Genomic DNA, 16,604 nt, shown 5'->3' on the forward strand with positions numbered 1-16,604 from the left:
AGAGAGAGAGAGAGAGAGAGAGAGAGAGAGAGAGAGAGAGAGAGAGAGAGAGAGAGAGAGAGAGAGAGAGTGTGTGTTAAAACCAACGTGAACCTACCGAGCAGTTATCATGTGAGGAGAGAACTACTGCAGCCGTCTGATAGATTGTGTGCTGGAAAACACCAGTACTGTAAAATCACAGCACCCCAGAAAATGTCATAAAAGCTTTCTTCCTCAGTCACTCCCTTTCCTTCCTCTCCTCCTCTCCCTCTCTCCCTGTGTGTTAACGTGCGGAACAATTCCCATTGTCTGCAGCATGTTCCAGTGTCTCTCATAAATGATAAAGGAGTGCGACCGGTGCACTATGGATGGACCAGTATAACTGTGCTCTCACTAGCCAGCTATACATCTGCATGTATTTGCCTGCTTGCCTGCCTACATAGCTACATCACGTTACATAACGTGATGTAGTGGCGCCACTCCCGAGTGGCTGTGCCACTAGAGATTCTGGTTCGAGTCCAGGCTCTATCGCAGCCGGCCGCGACCCGGAGACCCATGGGCGGCGCACAATTGGTCCAGCGTCGTCCAAGGTAGGGGAGGATTTGGCCGGGAAGGGATGTGGGTTCATTTCCCACAGGGGGCCAGTATGACATTTTTTTTTTTTAAAGAAGAAAAAACATATATATATATATATATATACACACACACACGTCTGCATCCACTAACTGTAAGTTGCTCTGGATAAGAGCGTCTGCTAAATGACTAAAATGTAAACCCTGGATTTTAGGGCGGCAGGTAGCTTAGCGGTTAAGAGCGTTGTGCCAGTAACCAAAAGGTCGCTGGTTCTAATCCCCGAGCCGACTAGGTGAAAAATCTGTCGATGTGCCCTTGAGCAAGGCACTTAACCCTAATTGCTCATGTAAGTCGCTCTGGATAAGAGCGTCTGTTAAATGACAAAAAAATTAAAAATAAAAAGAACACAACATGGCAGAGGGCTGGGGCACTGGGAACACACACTAGATAATAGTATAAATACAAGTGTGTTATTGGTGCAGGTATGTTGATATGGATGATTTACACTGGAATAGAAGGTCCATAGTGTGTGGAATACTAATAGTATTGATAATGTACACAGTGTATACAAAACATTAAGAACACCTGTTCTTTCCATGACAGACTGACCAGGTGAATCCAGGTGAACTCTATGCTCCCTTACACTTGTTAAATCCACTTCATAATCAGTGTAGATGAAGGGGAGGAGACAGGTTTAAAAATTATTTTTAAGCATTGAGACATGGATTGTGTATATGTGCCATTCAGAGGATGAATGGGCAAGACAAAAAATGTAAGTGCCTTTGATCGGGGTATGGTAGTAGGTGCCAGGTGCACCGGTTTGTGTCAAGAACTGCAACGCTGCTGGGTTTTTCACATTCAACAGTTTCCCATGTGTATCAAGAATGGTCCACCACCCAAAGGACAGCCAACTTGACAACTGTGGGAAGCTTTGTTCTGAGGGCAAAAGGTGGTGCAACTCAATATTAGGAAGGTGTTTCTAATGTTTGGTACACTCAGTGTATATGTCCTTATCTGTGATCCTTGTAATGCACACCCATTAGTAACACCTTCCTAATATTGAGTTACGCAGGGTCTGACCTCCTGTGGCCATTAAAGACACCAGAGGGAAAAGAAAGAGATGGTATGTTTGCATCACCTCAGTCACCATTGTTATCTAGTGTAATGATGTTGTGGTTTATTGGTTTAAAGCATTGTAATGATGTCAAATGAGCTTTGATTAGGCCTAAGTTAAGATGTTTGAATTAAGTTTGTGTTGTGAATCATTACATTGTATTACATTTCATTTTCATCTTATGTTAGAGAGTATTATTAATATATAAATGCTCATTCCTAATGACAGAGTGGGATATACATGCTTTTGTATTATTAACATTTACTGTCTATTTCATAAGTACTTTAAAAATGCATAAATTTAACTAACCTTCATTTGGCCACGAGGAGTAACCTGAAATTAGATGTGGTGAAGCTAGAATTAGTCAGACATCAAACCAAAACTTCATAATCAAATTAAAATGGATGCAAATCTATACAATCAATATCATTATAGGAACTGGTTGTAGTATGGTGCAGCAAAGTGTGCTTTAAGATAAGCATCATTAACTGGCTACTCATTTTGAATTAAGCATCCTGCTGTAGGACAGACAACATGGGAGCCAATGGGGTTAGGGTTACTAGAAAATAGGGGAACATTTTACATTTTTACATTTTAGTCATTTAGCAGACGCTCTTATCCAGAGCGACTTACAGTTAGTGAGTGCATACATTTTTCATACTGAAACCAATGGGGTTAGGGTTACTTTCAATGCAGTAATGAATTACAGTGAAATCGGAGCCTTCTGACTCACATGCACATCAGAATACAGTTAGTAGGCCTACACAACACAGTCAGTACCCACAATACAACACAGCTTTGTCACAACAGGACTAAAACGGCAGCATGGCCAAACGCGATACTTTAATGACACTTTGACTAGCCCTGCATGTAGAGAGAGCAGATATGCCAGTCCATTGTTATTAGGGTTAGGGGTCATTGTATAAGGTTTAGGAGAAGAGTACAATGTGTAACGTGAGTAGAAGCCACGTCTGGACTAGGTTTGATGTGCTGGGTTCAGTCTGGCTAAGACCTGTAGAGGACTGGGCTAGCTAGGTTCTGTATAAGCAATTTGTGACATCTGCTGATATAAAAAGAGCTTTATAAATACATTTGATTGATTGATTGACTGACTGACTGAAGGGGAGTGTGATACATAGCACATCTGTGCCAGCTCTCTAGCTCTTTAAACAACAAACTCCCAATCAGCTCCAAATGACCTGCTTCATTAACAACATGGCTGCAATTACTGCCTTCTCTGGGGTCACAGGGCCAAATGGCTAGCAGGCCCAGGGGGTTGAAGGGGGACGAGGGGTTGGAGGGGTGGAGTGGCGCATGAGGGGGAGGTCTCTCGTCCGATGGGTGGGCGAGATATCTTTTTGTGGTGGAGTGAGAAAGAGAGGGGAGAATGAGACTGGACAATGTTATCCTGTAACCTTTTCCAGGGGCCCAAAATAAGCCTGTTGCTCCCATTTTTTTGTAGCCTCCAGAGACAGAGGGAGGGAAAGAAGAAGCCTGTTGGGCTGGCTCCTCTGGTCACTGGCGTCTGGTCTATGGCTAGGCTATATCGTCAGAGGCTGGTTCTCAGACAGAGGCGAGAAGGGTGGTGCTGGGCTTAACAGCCTCTCTGGCGCAGAGACTCTGTCTGTCAGCTCCCAGACACAGAGAAATATAACCCAGGCCTCCCTCCTCCCTGCTCCTGGCCTGTTCCCCTCCCTCCTCCCTTTCCTCAATTATGGGCCTTTTCATGTGCCTCAGAACCACAGGCAAATCATAATTAAGGCTGAAACTGTCTATTATGATTGGAATATTTTACTAGACAGGCGTAATTACAACCAAAATGGTTGACTTAAAATAAAAAAACAATGAGTTTAAACGGCCAATCAAGGGCTTTAACTGAGAAAAAATAACACACATTTATAATCATCTGATTAACATCCATGTTACCGAAAATGAGCACTTCTCATGGCCGTCACGTATAGGCTACAGACCCTCAGGAATCTCTAGAGCTGGTCAGAAAAGCAGTTCCAATCTGACCCCAAAGAGTTTAGAGTATGCGCTTCCTCTTCTCAAGCTGTTCCAACGGAAGCAGAGGGCCAATCCCTGGCTGAATCCCCCATCATAGACAGAGACAGTGTGTGGAGAGACCATGTCAGACGCTCTGCCCTCTCTCCAACCCCTCATACTTCACCATCAGGAACAAGATAGGTGGAGGGGAGGGAATGAAAGAGCGCGGACTGGGGCTTTTTCAATAACATTGTTTTACAGGCCGATGCAGCGGAGTGAATCCGAGAGGATTGGGGATTATATCTCCTCCAATTTACATTCCTGAATGTCTGCAAATCCATTAACCCATGCTGCCCTCGGCTCCAGTCAGCTCTGGGAGTCGCTGGCTAAATTTAATCAGCCTTCCCTTCGTAGCACAACCACGGCCGCAGCAGCAGCCTCAGACCTAGACCCAGACCCATTCAATGTTCAGCCAACCATGGCACACACGCATATAGAAGTACCTGTTATGTAACACTGGATGAGCATGTTAGTGGGGGTTATTCATCTACTACTTTATCTGGCATTATCCCAGCCGTGTGTGTGTGTGTGTATGTGCAGAGGGAGGCTCAGCTGCGATAAGGAGAAATCGGGGATAGCGTCACAGCCACTACCAACAATGACCCTCTCTACCCAAGACTACAGACAAAGCTCAGAGACAGCCTCCAAATGGCTTTCTCCACGGATATAAACAGCCGTAATAAAAAGGGATTTGAGAAGGCATGTAGCACATAAACACTAAACTGTGATTCGCTCCATTTTGTGTCCGTCGCATATTACTCCACATTGCATCAGAGCAGCCAGCCGTTTCCCAAGAGGGATTAAAAATATATCGTTCCCGTTTAAAAACCAGGAGACAGGAACAGCTCATTATGATGCCGAGTCCCAGAGGAATAAGCAGTGGTGATTACAAGCTGCTGCTGTAGAGAACAAAAGAGGAAAACTTCTCCCCATGAAATCACAGTGGAAATGGCCTGCTTTAATTACCAGCGCTTTATCATCATTCTAAAGCTGTCAGACAGGGGGCTTGCTGGGAATGTGGCATGTTTGTCAGATAAGATAAACATTTGAGGAGTCGAGCAGTTTGAACAGAATGACCGTTTGATCTCTATTTTCTACCAGGAACGCCATTGGTCTGGTCCAGCGCTAGAAGAATAGACCGTGTGCCGACTGCTTGCCTACTCCTCCCTGTCCGCTCTATGGGGCAAATATAAATAAATGTATACGACAGTGTAAGTGTTGGACCCCAACACAGCTGCCTGTTCTTGGGCCACCACAGGCTGTTACACACCTAGCTAGCCTGGGCCACCAAAGTGGAATCAGACGTACAAAGCCCTTTGAATGAAATCAAAGGCCAAAAGCACCTTTGAAAGATAAAACGCTGCTTCCTTTTGTTCTATATCCATCTGTCCCCAGGACACCGACCGTGCACGTGCATGCATGCACACTCATGCATATGCAGACCTCTGCGCTGCCCTGACATTCTTGCATGCCACCTCAATGTATTGGCCTCTTCCACATGGGCCAATAAAGTGCAGGAAGAGAGAGCAAAACCCTGTGTATGAAAATGCCATTAAGGCAGCATGAGCTCTGCAGAGGAATCAGTCTGCCTCTCGGCCGGGTAACGGGGCTATAAATAAGGCTGCCACAGAGACAGGGGGTACAGCGGTCAACCAGGCATGGCACAGTGAGAAAAAAACACACTGGTCAGGAGTTAGCATAGCATCCAAACCATACACAGGAGTTGTCCAAACCCTGAACAGAAGACATTTACTGGGACATTATGAGAACCGATCTGTTCCCCTGAGAATAAGGCAGCCAACCCTGTCAGTTTTACTGATCTCTAATTACGGTGCTCTGAACAGCGTTCTGTTACATTAAAGCGACATTGGCTTTTAAACACGAGCCGCCTTCTTCTCCTCTGGGCCTCTCAGTTCCCAGCTGATTGCAGATCTTTTTAACCTACTTCATGTAGCCAGCAGAGGTTAATGGCAATACCAAATTAATCTAAATCGAGGCATTAGTCTTCCTAAAGGGCTATTTCTGTTTGTGATGGAGTCATGGACGGTTCTGCTGGGTGGGAGGAGATACTGTTCAGAGTTAAACACTCTTTGGGACTGAAGACGGCAGTAAAAGCCAAGGCCAAGGTTGTTGATTAAAATATATCCCCAAAAACTATTTGTTCCTAATCTGAGGTTATATTCCACTCTGCCTCTCGATTTCTCTTTTTGGGTTTCAATTCATAATTAAGATAAAGCGTAAAAGGAAAACTGTCCATGGCAGTGAACTTCTTGAGTCCTGTATAACACTACAGAAACGAGGTGGGATTTCAGCTGAACCCTGTGCCTGTAATTCTGCCCTCATTTCCCTAGCTGGGCCATGTTTGTGTTGTGGGCGGCAGAGAGCAGCCCGGGCCTCTCTGTGCCCTCATGTGCTGAGGTGTAGGAGCAGGATTATCTGGCTCTACCAGGATGTCTGTGTGTGTGTGTGTATGTGTGTGTATGTGTGTGTGTATGTGTGTGTGTGTGTGTATGTGTGTGTGTATGTGTGTATGTGTGTGTGTGCGTGCGTGTGTGTGTGTGTGGAGGGGGGGGCGCTCAAAGCTGAGACTGTGTGCAGATAACAATGTTCATTATTCACTGTTGAAATGTTACCTGCAGATATGGTCAATGTGTAACCTGTGAGGACAGAATGGGTTTGGTGTTTGCCTTGTCAGGGTGTTTGCCTTGTCAGGGTGTTTGCCTTGTCAGAGTTTTAAACCGGGTCAATGAACCTGGACCTCAGACTGAACTATTCCTGCTGCACAGCTAGGCCTGGATCTAGGTCAAAGGTAGGCCGGGAGGGAGGCCTGGACCTTTCTTGAGATGTGTGGCTGCTGAACTGAAGCCATAGTCCTGACTGAGGTTAAAGAAGCAGAGCCCTGACATCGGGCCATGGCATTGGCCTGGTGACGAGATGCATGGTGCTGGGGTGAGTGGTCGACTGAGTGAGGAAGTGAGGCGGGAGGATGAAGGGTTGAGTGTGTGTAGGGGTGGATGAAGGGGTGTGCAGATGAAAGGGTGGGATGTTAGACATTTTAGTCATTTAGCAGACGCTCTTATCCTTTCATGGTTACTGTACCTCTCAGGCAGAGGAAGGTGAGGAAGTCCTCAGTCTTGGGTTTCCGTCTGGAGATGTCTCTGATGTGAGCGGAGGGGGCGGGCAGGGCGGTATCAGACACCTTGACCGGGGTGGTGCTGGGAGAGTTGGGCTGCGACTGGGCAAACTTCCTCTGTGCTTGCAGTCTGGGCCTGGGAAGAGACCGGAGAAAACAGGATTATTCCCATACATCCTTAAACAGACCCACTACCCTCTGTTGTGCATTTTATTTAGTTTGGAAGCCCAGGCTTAGCTCAATGGCCTTTAAATCATGGCCCCAGGCTTTGACCGATTTGCCCTGGATGGATCTAAACTGAGCGGTATACTACAAAGTAAGATCAAAGAGTTAGCCAGCTAACTTGCCTGAATATTCTGAAATAGCTTTTCTTTTTTCTTTTTTTAAGATAAGCCTGAAAATGGGCATGGTCTAATTGGCTCAACAACCAAAAACAAATATCTATGTTTAGCTTTCTTAATGAACCAGAAAATCCACTTATTTCTGGTTGTTTATCAAAGTTAGCTTGCTAACGCATTGATCATGTTTTGTAGTATACCCTTCTGTTCAGCGGTTTAACTCATCTCTGGTCTCAGTTGTTAGTGTGACTAATTTAGTCAGTCTGGGCCTTGGACATGATTTCATTGTCTTTCATATATCAACACTGTAGTGTCCAGGGAGGTTAAAACAATAATATAATGCTCCTTCAGAATAACCCCCAGCAGCACCGGCCAGCAGCCGTCCACCTCATAATAACAGACTTCTGATTTATGTTGGCTCTCTGAATTGTAATTAAGTTCTCCATTAAAGCCAATACCTCTGCAGCAGCTGACAACTGATAACAAGTACAAAGGAGGCGTCAAATTGCCAACAGACTTTCAAGGCCAGATCTCTTTTTTCCTCTGTCTCTCCATCTCCCTCGCTGAGATGCACAGGGCCTTTTTTGCTTTTTAGATCTATTTTTCAGCTCCATCTCAGTCTATCCTTTCGTCTGATTCCACAGGGGGAGCAGGCTGACAGGATGGAATACTAAGAGCAGCTTGTCTGGAGATGGACCTGGTCAGACCTCTTCATCTCTTATCTCACACACGCAGCCATTTCATTTCACCATCATTTCATCATCTCTTTGTCTCAGGGATGTTTGATGCCAGATACACGCCTGTCTCACAGTCAACAGAAAAAGACAACGCCACGCTCATATTGCCTCCCTGTATACCGCCATGCTGTTTGAAATAATCTCCCATTCAATCTGATGCTTGTTAGGAGATTTTCAGCCCTGCCAGGCGGGTTGACAGACACAGACAGCATCGCTAATCAATTGAGACCACAGACGCTTGCTCCAGACAGATTGTGACTACCCGGCTGATTGTCTCATCGCGCTACATGTAGGGGAATGCTTCATGATATTCTACAGTGATTACTCAATATATTAAAATAAATAAATAAATAAAAAGGCAAATCACGCCCTGAAACACCCACAATGCATTTTGTTTCCATCAAGCCCCCGGAACCTACAGCATTCCAATTGGACTTGAATCACAAAGCAATACACAGCCTATATATCCCCAACCCTGACCAAATACATTGAACAAGAAGCTGTGAAGAGATTACATCGATACACACACACACACACACACTGGGTTCAGTGATGGAACAATCGGTCCTGAGAGAAGCCATTGTTCAAGAAGGATTCTGTATTTGATGAGCAGGTGCATCAGTATGATATCCAATCTGTTCTCATGCTTTAGATCAGCCAGTGAAGAGAAAAACAAAAGGTTCTGTTTCCGCTCCCCCTGGAAGGACCAATGGCTGCTGCAGGTCACACCTGAACATGACTTTCGGTGACAGGTGTCACATCAGAGGGCTGGTTTCGCCAGCCCGTCATTATGTTGTGGATAGAACTATCAGTTTCAGTGCCAGACTGGTAAAAACATGAGCTGTTTAAACGGCCTGGCTCTGACGGCCCTATAGCCGGCAGGGCCTCGGGATGCATGGAGAGAGGGAAGAGTGGGAGGAGAAGGAGAGTGAGGAGTGGGCGCTATTGTGCGTCATGGAGACTGGTGCAGATTAGAGATGCAGAATGCATTAGTTACAGTGGCTCCCTGACACTACAGCTCACTTAAAGGGGAACCAACACTACGTCTCCTGGAGGGCAGAACCAACAACAGAACCAACACTACAGCTCACTTAAAGGGGAACCAACACTACGTCTCCCTGTGGGCAGAACCAACAACAGAACCAACACTACAGCTCATTTAAGGGAGAAGCAACACTACGTCTCCCTGAGGGCAGAACCAACAACAGAACCAACACTACAGCTCATATAAGGGAGAAGCAACACTATGTCTACCAGACTGCAGATCCAACACTTCAACTTACTTAGGGTATAACCATTACTACAACAACTCAATTAGAACATGGACGAGGGGTATTTAACGACTGCCTCCCAGACAGTAACAGGATAAAAACATGTCTTTCAATAAACCCCTTCAGAAATAGTATTCTCCTCCTTTCATGGGAATAGAGCCAGAGATAAATAGGAGCCATTTAACTGGACAGGGTTGTTAAAGGTAGGGTCAGTTCGAAACAAGTTGGACCAGTAAAACTATGAGAACTGCTATAGTTAAAGATGGGCCAGTAAAACTGAGAACTGCTATAGTTAAAGATGGGCCAGTAAAACTATTTAAAGTGCCATGGCTCTAACATCCTGTCTAGACAGATCTGAGCCCTTATGAGCACTGTGGCTGAACCAGAAGACTAATCTGGACCCTTTCCCCAGGAGGACGGAGTAGGGACCATCTACAGTCAGGATGTCATGGCACCAAGTACCCACAATGCCCAAAATGTCATGGCACCAAGTACCCACAATGCCCAAAATGTCATGGCACCAAGTACCCACAATGCCCAAAATGTCATGGCACCAAGTACCCACAATGTCATGGCACCAAGTACCCACAATGCCAGATGGACAAAAACAGCAGACACACCAACAGATGCCAAGCCTCTCCAACCCAGAGACTCTCTGCAGAAAGGTCTCCCTGACGCACAAACTTCAACACTGTCACGTGGAGCTGCTTGTTGAGGTGCTGTCATATTTACCCGGGACTCCTTCTATAGGCGTCTAAAGGCACGCTATGTTCTGAAGTTCAGCAGGGCTGTTCATTACCACCACGCACCACCTAATCCTGACTCAGACTAGCTGCCTAGGCACTGCACACCTAAGAGAGAGCGAGAGAGCACGAGAGAGGGGGAGAGAGAGTGAGGGGGAGAAAGGGGGAGAGAGGGGGAGAGAGAGCAGAGCACCTGCAGTGGAGGCACATGCATACAGGGGAGAGATTACAGCAGGATGTTCGCTTCATCCCAGGCTAATCTCCCTGCTCTTCCTCTTCCTCCCACTCCCCCTCCTCGCTCTTCAAAACTGCCGTTCCTCTGATGTTACATGTGTCTCCACTCTGTATCATTGGTTAGCTCTCAGACAGAGAGGGTTACCCAGAGCCGGAACAGAAACACTACTTGCATACCCCCGGCTAAATGAAGGGAGGAATGAGGTTCTAAACCGCTCCAGATGGTCCTAATAAACTCTAGCAGTAGACACTGCAGCGCTCAGCAGCTGGAGAAGAGACTGTACCGTCAGAGTCACATGCAGAAGAGAGTGAGAGAGAAAGGGGATACCTAGTCAGTTGCACAACTGAATGCATTCAACTGAAATGTGTCTTTCGCATTTAACCCAATCAGAAAGGGGGAGGGCTGCCTTAAATCGACATCCCGGGGAGCAGTTGATGTTTGGGGTTAACTGCATTGCTCAAGAGTAGAACGGCAGATTTTTCCACCTTGACGGCTCGGGGATTCAAACCAGCAACCTTTCGTTTACTGGTCCAGTGCTCTCAACCACTAGGCTACCTAGTATTGATCAACATCACACTAACAACACAGCCATGAGAGTATGTAGCTGATAAACCCCATGGGCTTTGTATCCAGGTGAAACTAAAGCCACAATCTCTCCTCACAGCAGCACCATTCCACTGGAACAACAGCACCACGACCATGGCTGTCAATTCAAATGACTGGGATTCTAAAGCAGGGTTAGGGCTAAGGTTAGTGCTAGGGTTAGTGCAAACCGCACTCAGGGAGAGAGCCACTCTGGCTAATGTGTTTATTGCTTTTCTGTCTGAGTGTTGAGCACCTGGAGGAGAGATGGCCTTGCATTGAGCAGACTGTGACCTGGTGACCCTGTGACCCCCGCAGGGCTCGTCACTCCCCTTCCCCACTCCATAATAGGTCATCGGTCAGAGAAGCACAAAGACAAGAACACTAGAGACAAACAAACAACAAACATATAAAGACTATTGAAGTCTGACTCTCTTGAATTTCATCTAAGGACCCCTTATAATATTTTAAGGTGCAATAGTTGTAACTATAGCATTGTGTAGAACCTGCTGATGCAGAATAACCTTGATAGTCCTGCTTGATGCAGATCCATGCTGCCTGGCGGTGTTTAGACTATTCACAAGCACAGCACGGATTTAGACTCCTGTTAGGCTTTGACACTTCTGACGCTCCATATTAAACACATGAGCTCTCTATTCAGACAACCCCTATTGAGATGTGTGCTGCCTTTCAGGTGAGGTGTCTGGCAGCTTTCTAGACACAATGGCTCTGATAGTCATTTCAGATACAGGCTAAATACTGCAGGAATATGAAAGGGTTAGGGTTAGATACCGTTCAATGCTGAGGCCTCAGAGGGAATATAAAAGATACCCAGCGATTTAAATGTTCCCTTCCTTTTATATACATGAACTAAAGAGAGATGGATGTGGCAGTTAAAAGTCATCTTCACAATAGATCAACCTACATTGGCCTAAATAAAGGTGATATATAGCTACAGGCCACATACAGTACATTCATAATACTAGACCTATAAACAAATACCTTCATAAAAAAAACACTGAAACAGGGTAAACATTGACCGACATTTTAAACAAGACTAAAACACACCAGTGAACATGTTTCTCTTTTTATGATGTGAAACAGGGAGTGTTGGCGAACATTCCAATGAGAGTCATCACAGTCTAACAAATGTATTGGCCCAGCGTTGTGTGATGTGTACACGCAGATGTGTGATGTGTACACGCGGTTGTGTGATGTGTACACAAGGCTTAAGTGACTCCTACACGATGATCTTCACACCTAATCCACTTTGCAAATTATTTCCTTAAAGCAACCTAAGCCTACGTGTTGCATAATGCATGAACTGTGGGAAGAGGAGTCCTGTGTCCACTATTGTTCATTAGTATACTACCATGTTACTGTGTCCTCTATTGTTCATTAGTATACTACCATGTTACTGTGTCCACTATTGTTCATTAGTATACTACCATGTTACTGTGTCCTCTATTGTTCATTAGTATACTACCATGTTACTGTGTCCTCTATTGTTCATTAGTATACTATCATGTTACTGTGTCCTCTATTGTTCATTAGTATACTACCATGTTACTGTGTCCTCTATTGTTCATTAGTATACTACCATGTTACTGTGTCCTCTATTGTTCATTAGTATACTACCATGTTACTGTGTCCTCTATTGTTCATTAGTATACTACCATGTTACTGTGTCCTCTATTGTTCATTAGTATACTACCATGTTACTGTGTCCTCTATTGTTCATTAGTATACTACCATGTTACTGTGTCCTCTGTTGTTCATTAGTATACTACCATGTTACTGTGTCCTCTATTGTTCATTAGTATACTACCATGTTACTGTGTCCTCTATTGTTCATTAGTATACTACCATGTTACTGTGTCCTCTATTGTTCATTAGTATACTACCATGTTACTGTGTCCTCTGTTGTTCATTAGTATACTACCATGTTACTGTGTCCTCTATTGTTCATTAGTGTACTACCATGTTACTGTGTCCACTATTGTTCATTAGTATACTACCACGTTACGTTGTCCACTACTTCGCTTTAGTATACTACCAGAGTACTGGGACCATTCTCTGTGCTTAGAGCAGTGAGCTGATGAACTGTGTAGTAAGTCGGAGCTGGACAACATCACCTTGTCTCTTCAGCTCAGTGGGTCGACCGCTTTACCGGACTGACCCTGGCCTCTGACCTCTAACCCCTGATCTTGGCGGCCATCTTAAATCATGCTAAGCCAGGTCAATATTCAGGCTCAGAGAAACGCTATGTTGCTGTTATCACAGACATCATCCATGACATCACAGGCTCTCTGATTGGTTCTGGAACATGGGCAATGCCACCCAGTCCAAATCTGATCATGATAGAACAAACTACTTCTCTTCAGCACTGCTGTCTAGTTTCTGTTGCAATGATGCAGTTTTATTCCTTTGATAAGCACCATTGTCTTCAGTGAATACATTCTGCTTGTAGAGAATAGAGAAACTGGAACAAATCATGTGCATGGCAATGCCTTGCTCCATCTCAGATCTCCCCTACTGTGTTCACTGCGGGGTGGCAGGGTATACAATATCACAATGTGTGATAACACACTCCTCTGCTCTGCAGACAGTATTGTGATCGAGTTTATTCAGACTGTTGTGTGACAGTATGTAGTTGGTTATTAATATCCCTAAGGCTGCCATCTTTATAGAGGCTTTGTAAAGCAGTTTAGAGAGCAGGGCCGAGAGAGAGAGAGAGGCATTAAAGGGAATTATAGAATGAGTCTCAGTGACAAGAGGTTGTTGACTTCGAACCCAAAATGTGAATAATAGCTTAATGGGAGAGAGAAAGACAAAAACACTAACACACATGCACTGTTGGTAACAGTAAGAACAGTGCACTGTGGGTAACAACAGTAAGAGCAGTAACAACAGTGCAGGGTAACTGAAGCTGGTTCAACCCATCCACTGTGACTCAGTCTGATCCGTTTTTTTTGTGCCCGGCTGTCTCATGCTACAATAGCTAGCAACAAAGGGTTGGATGTCTCACCTGCCTGTCAGATCCATTGGAAATACTGACAGTTTAAATTGCACTGAGTCATTACAACACTATAGTAGGCAGGACACGATTCGTCAAGAGATGTTCTATATAGCTAAACACTTTACATGTGGATTTACAACTAATCAATGTCTGGTTACACCAGATACCGACTGGTTTGTCGGTTATCCAACACAACACGCCATGGAGTACCACTCTTCATCTTTTCAAGCATGGTGGTGGCTGCATCATGTTATGAGTATGCTTGTCATCAGAAAGGACTAGCGAGTTGTTTAGGATAAAAATACATGGAATAGAGGCAAAATCCACAGGCAAAATCCTAGAGGAAAACCTGGTTCAGTCTGCTTTCCAACAGACACTGGGACAAGTTCACCTTTCAGCAGGACAGTAACCTAAAACACAAGGCCAAATATACACTGGAACTTACCAAGATTACATTGAATGTTCTTGAGTGGCCTAGTTACAGTTCTGACTTAAATCGGCTTGAAAATCTATGGCAACACATAAAAATAGCAGTCTAGCAATGATCAACAACCAATTTGGCAGAGCTTGAAGAATTTTTCAAAATAATAAATGTGGAAATATTGTACAATCCAGGTGTGCAAGACCTGGATTGACAGAAAGGCAGTGCGTTACTAACTTAGCATTCATTAAAACAAACAACAAGCAGCTCAATGAGCTCTACTTGGCTTCTGCTACTGAGGAGAACTGGCCTCAATAAAATCACCATAAGATGTGGAGCTTTCCAACTATGGTCACCATGGCTGAACCCTGTGTGTCCTACTTCATCCTGGGTAGTGTGGCTGGGAACAGGAGGGAAGTGGAAGGACCTCTCCAGTACTTGGCAGGGAGGGGAGGTCCTGGTGCCTGATCTCCCATCTCTGTGTCCTGCGAAGACAAACATCACCCAGATCCCAAACGCCTCCCTGGACCCACCTCCCCTCAGACACACAGGGACCCTCCCCTGCTCCCCAGGACGCTGCAGCCAAAACCATGCACCTGCACCTCCCCCTCCTCCCCTCTCTTGCTCTTGCATTGCCAGGTGTGAAAGGTCCTGGCACCTCCTCAATCAGCCACCCTGTTATAGACTGGCGTGGGCTGCAGATGCCAGGGCCAAGAAGTCGTCCTCCGCACACACTCTCCCTCTACACACACACACACAATACACACTCCCCACACCAAAAGGCCTGAGCTATTGCCAAGCGCTCTGTGAGCCGGCTGCTCATTAAGGGAGGGAGAGCCTGCTTTTATTTCCTGCATGAGAACTAATGAAACCCACCAAACCACTCTAGTGAACACAGGCCTGTTGTTGACACAACGTCTGTCTACTTCTCTCCCGCTCTCCTCCATCTGTCCATCTTGTTCTCTCGCTCTCCTTTTCAGATTTGCCAGGCCTCTTAATGACCAGGTCTGCTGGACTTTTCAATAACAGGTACAGCAAGGCCAGGTACTGCAAGCTACCACATGCATGCACACACACACACACACACACACACACACAGAGAGAGGAGATGTGGGTGAAAAGAGGAGGTGGAGATGAGGAGCAGAGGAAACATGCAATGGCTGGCTACACAGAGGAGGGTCTCAGTGAGAGAGATTACAGAGCTGATCTCTGTGCTATGGCTGCTGTAGTACAGAATATGTATATGAATATATAGCATTTAATGTAGCTGGGAGTGTGTGCGCGTGTGTAGCAGTGCATTTAATCCACAGTGGCTGGTCTGTTACAGGCCTGTTTGAGAGTGAAGCCCACCCAGTCGCGACCTACCAGTCTGCTCCAGTCGCTCACACCACCCCTGTTCCCCAGTCTCCTCCAGCCCACCCCAGTGTCCTCCAGTCCCTCACACCACAGTTTCCTTCGGCCCTTCCTGAGGACCAGTCTCCTGTATCTGCATTTTATTAACTGAACAAACACTTCCCAGGTGACAGTCAGCCAAGAGGTACAGAGCACCACGTCAGAGGGGAACCCTACAGGGAACAACCAAACCAACACACGTTCAAACTGGGCACAATATTTCACTCATATACTATATAGACGGTTTTCAGAGTCTTAACCCAATCTCCACACACACACACCAAACAGACAGCCCTCTCTCTTTACACTAGATCTGAAGAACCCATTAGAGTTCAATCACTTGAATCTCAAAGGGAGAATAAAAGGTATAAGAGGCTCATGTACCAATTTTCAATTTCCAAGTAATGGTCTTATTCTACTTTCCATGAGAATGACGGGGAGTTTCTCCTGAGGGGAGAAACTGAGTGAGAGAAGCTCTTGTAAAGCAGAGTTCTCCCAAGGCCTTTACAGATTACAAATCACTAGTACAAATTACATGGCAACAAGCCAATTGTTGTATTTGAATGCATGAACTTTTTCCTAAATTATTAATTGGAAATGCTCAACACATCTCTTAAGTCGCTAATTAAAAACGACTGAAAGAATGAACGCTGGTTAAAGAGCTCCCATTCTTCTGAATCAAACTCCTCTTTACCCTTCACTGTTGATGCTGCCATGTCCCATTACTGTAATTCCCTGATTTATCCAAACATTACTGGAGAACTGGAGAAGAGAATACAGCAGGAATTAAGTGAATTAATAAAAGACGGCAAAGGCTTTCATACATTTACTAGCATAATTGTTTATTTTTGCTTTGATCATTCTTGCTCCCCCCCCCCCCACACACACACACACACACTGAAAAAGCTCTGAGAGCACTGAATTAACAAAATGTTGATATCACCTGGATCAAAACACCTCTATGATACCTTGGCTGTACTGTAGGCCATGAAAAAAAGTGCAGTACAGCTCCCCCTGACTA

General features: G+C 45.3%; 1 protein-coding gene across 1 annotated transcript in view; it reads right to left on the minus strand.

The window, feature by feature from the left end:
* Positions 1–1,975: 1,975 nt before the first annotated feature.
* Positions 1,976–16,604, minus strand: part of LOC311120466 (protein Jumonji-like) — a gene marked incomplete at its 3' end in the record, with an annotated part of 67,261 nt that continues 52,632 nt past the window's right edge. The window contains exons 4-5 of the mRNA XM_084195053.1: positions 6,812–6,981; positions 1,976–1,999 (exon numbers count right to left, since the gene is read on the minus strand). Coding sequence (XP_084051179.1) covers positions 1,976–1,999; positions 6,812–6,981 — 194 coding nt within the window. The remainder of the gene's footprint in view (positions 2,000–6,811; positions 6,982–16,604) is intronic.

This window comes from Coregonus lavaretus (assembly GCF_964263955.1).
Source record: "Coregonus lavaretus genome assembly, contig: HAP1_SCAFFOLD_1641, whole genome shotgun sequence".
NCBI classification, from domain to species: Eukaryota; Metazoa; Chordata; class Actinopteri; order Salmoniformes; family Salmonidae; genus Coregonus; species Coregonus lavaretus.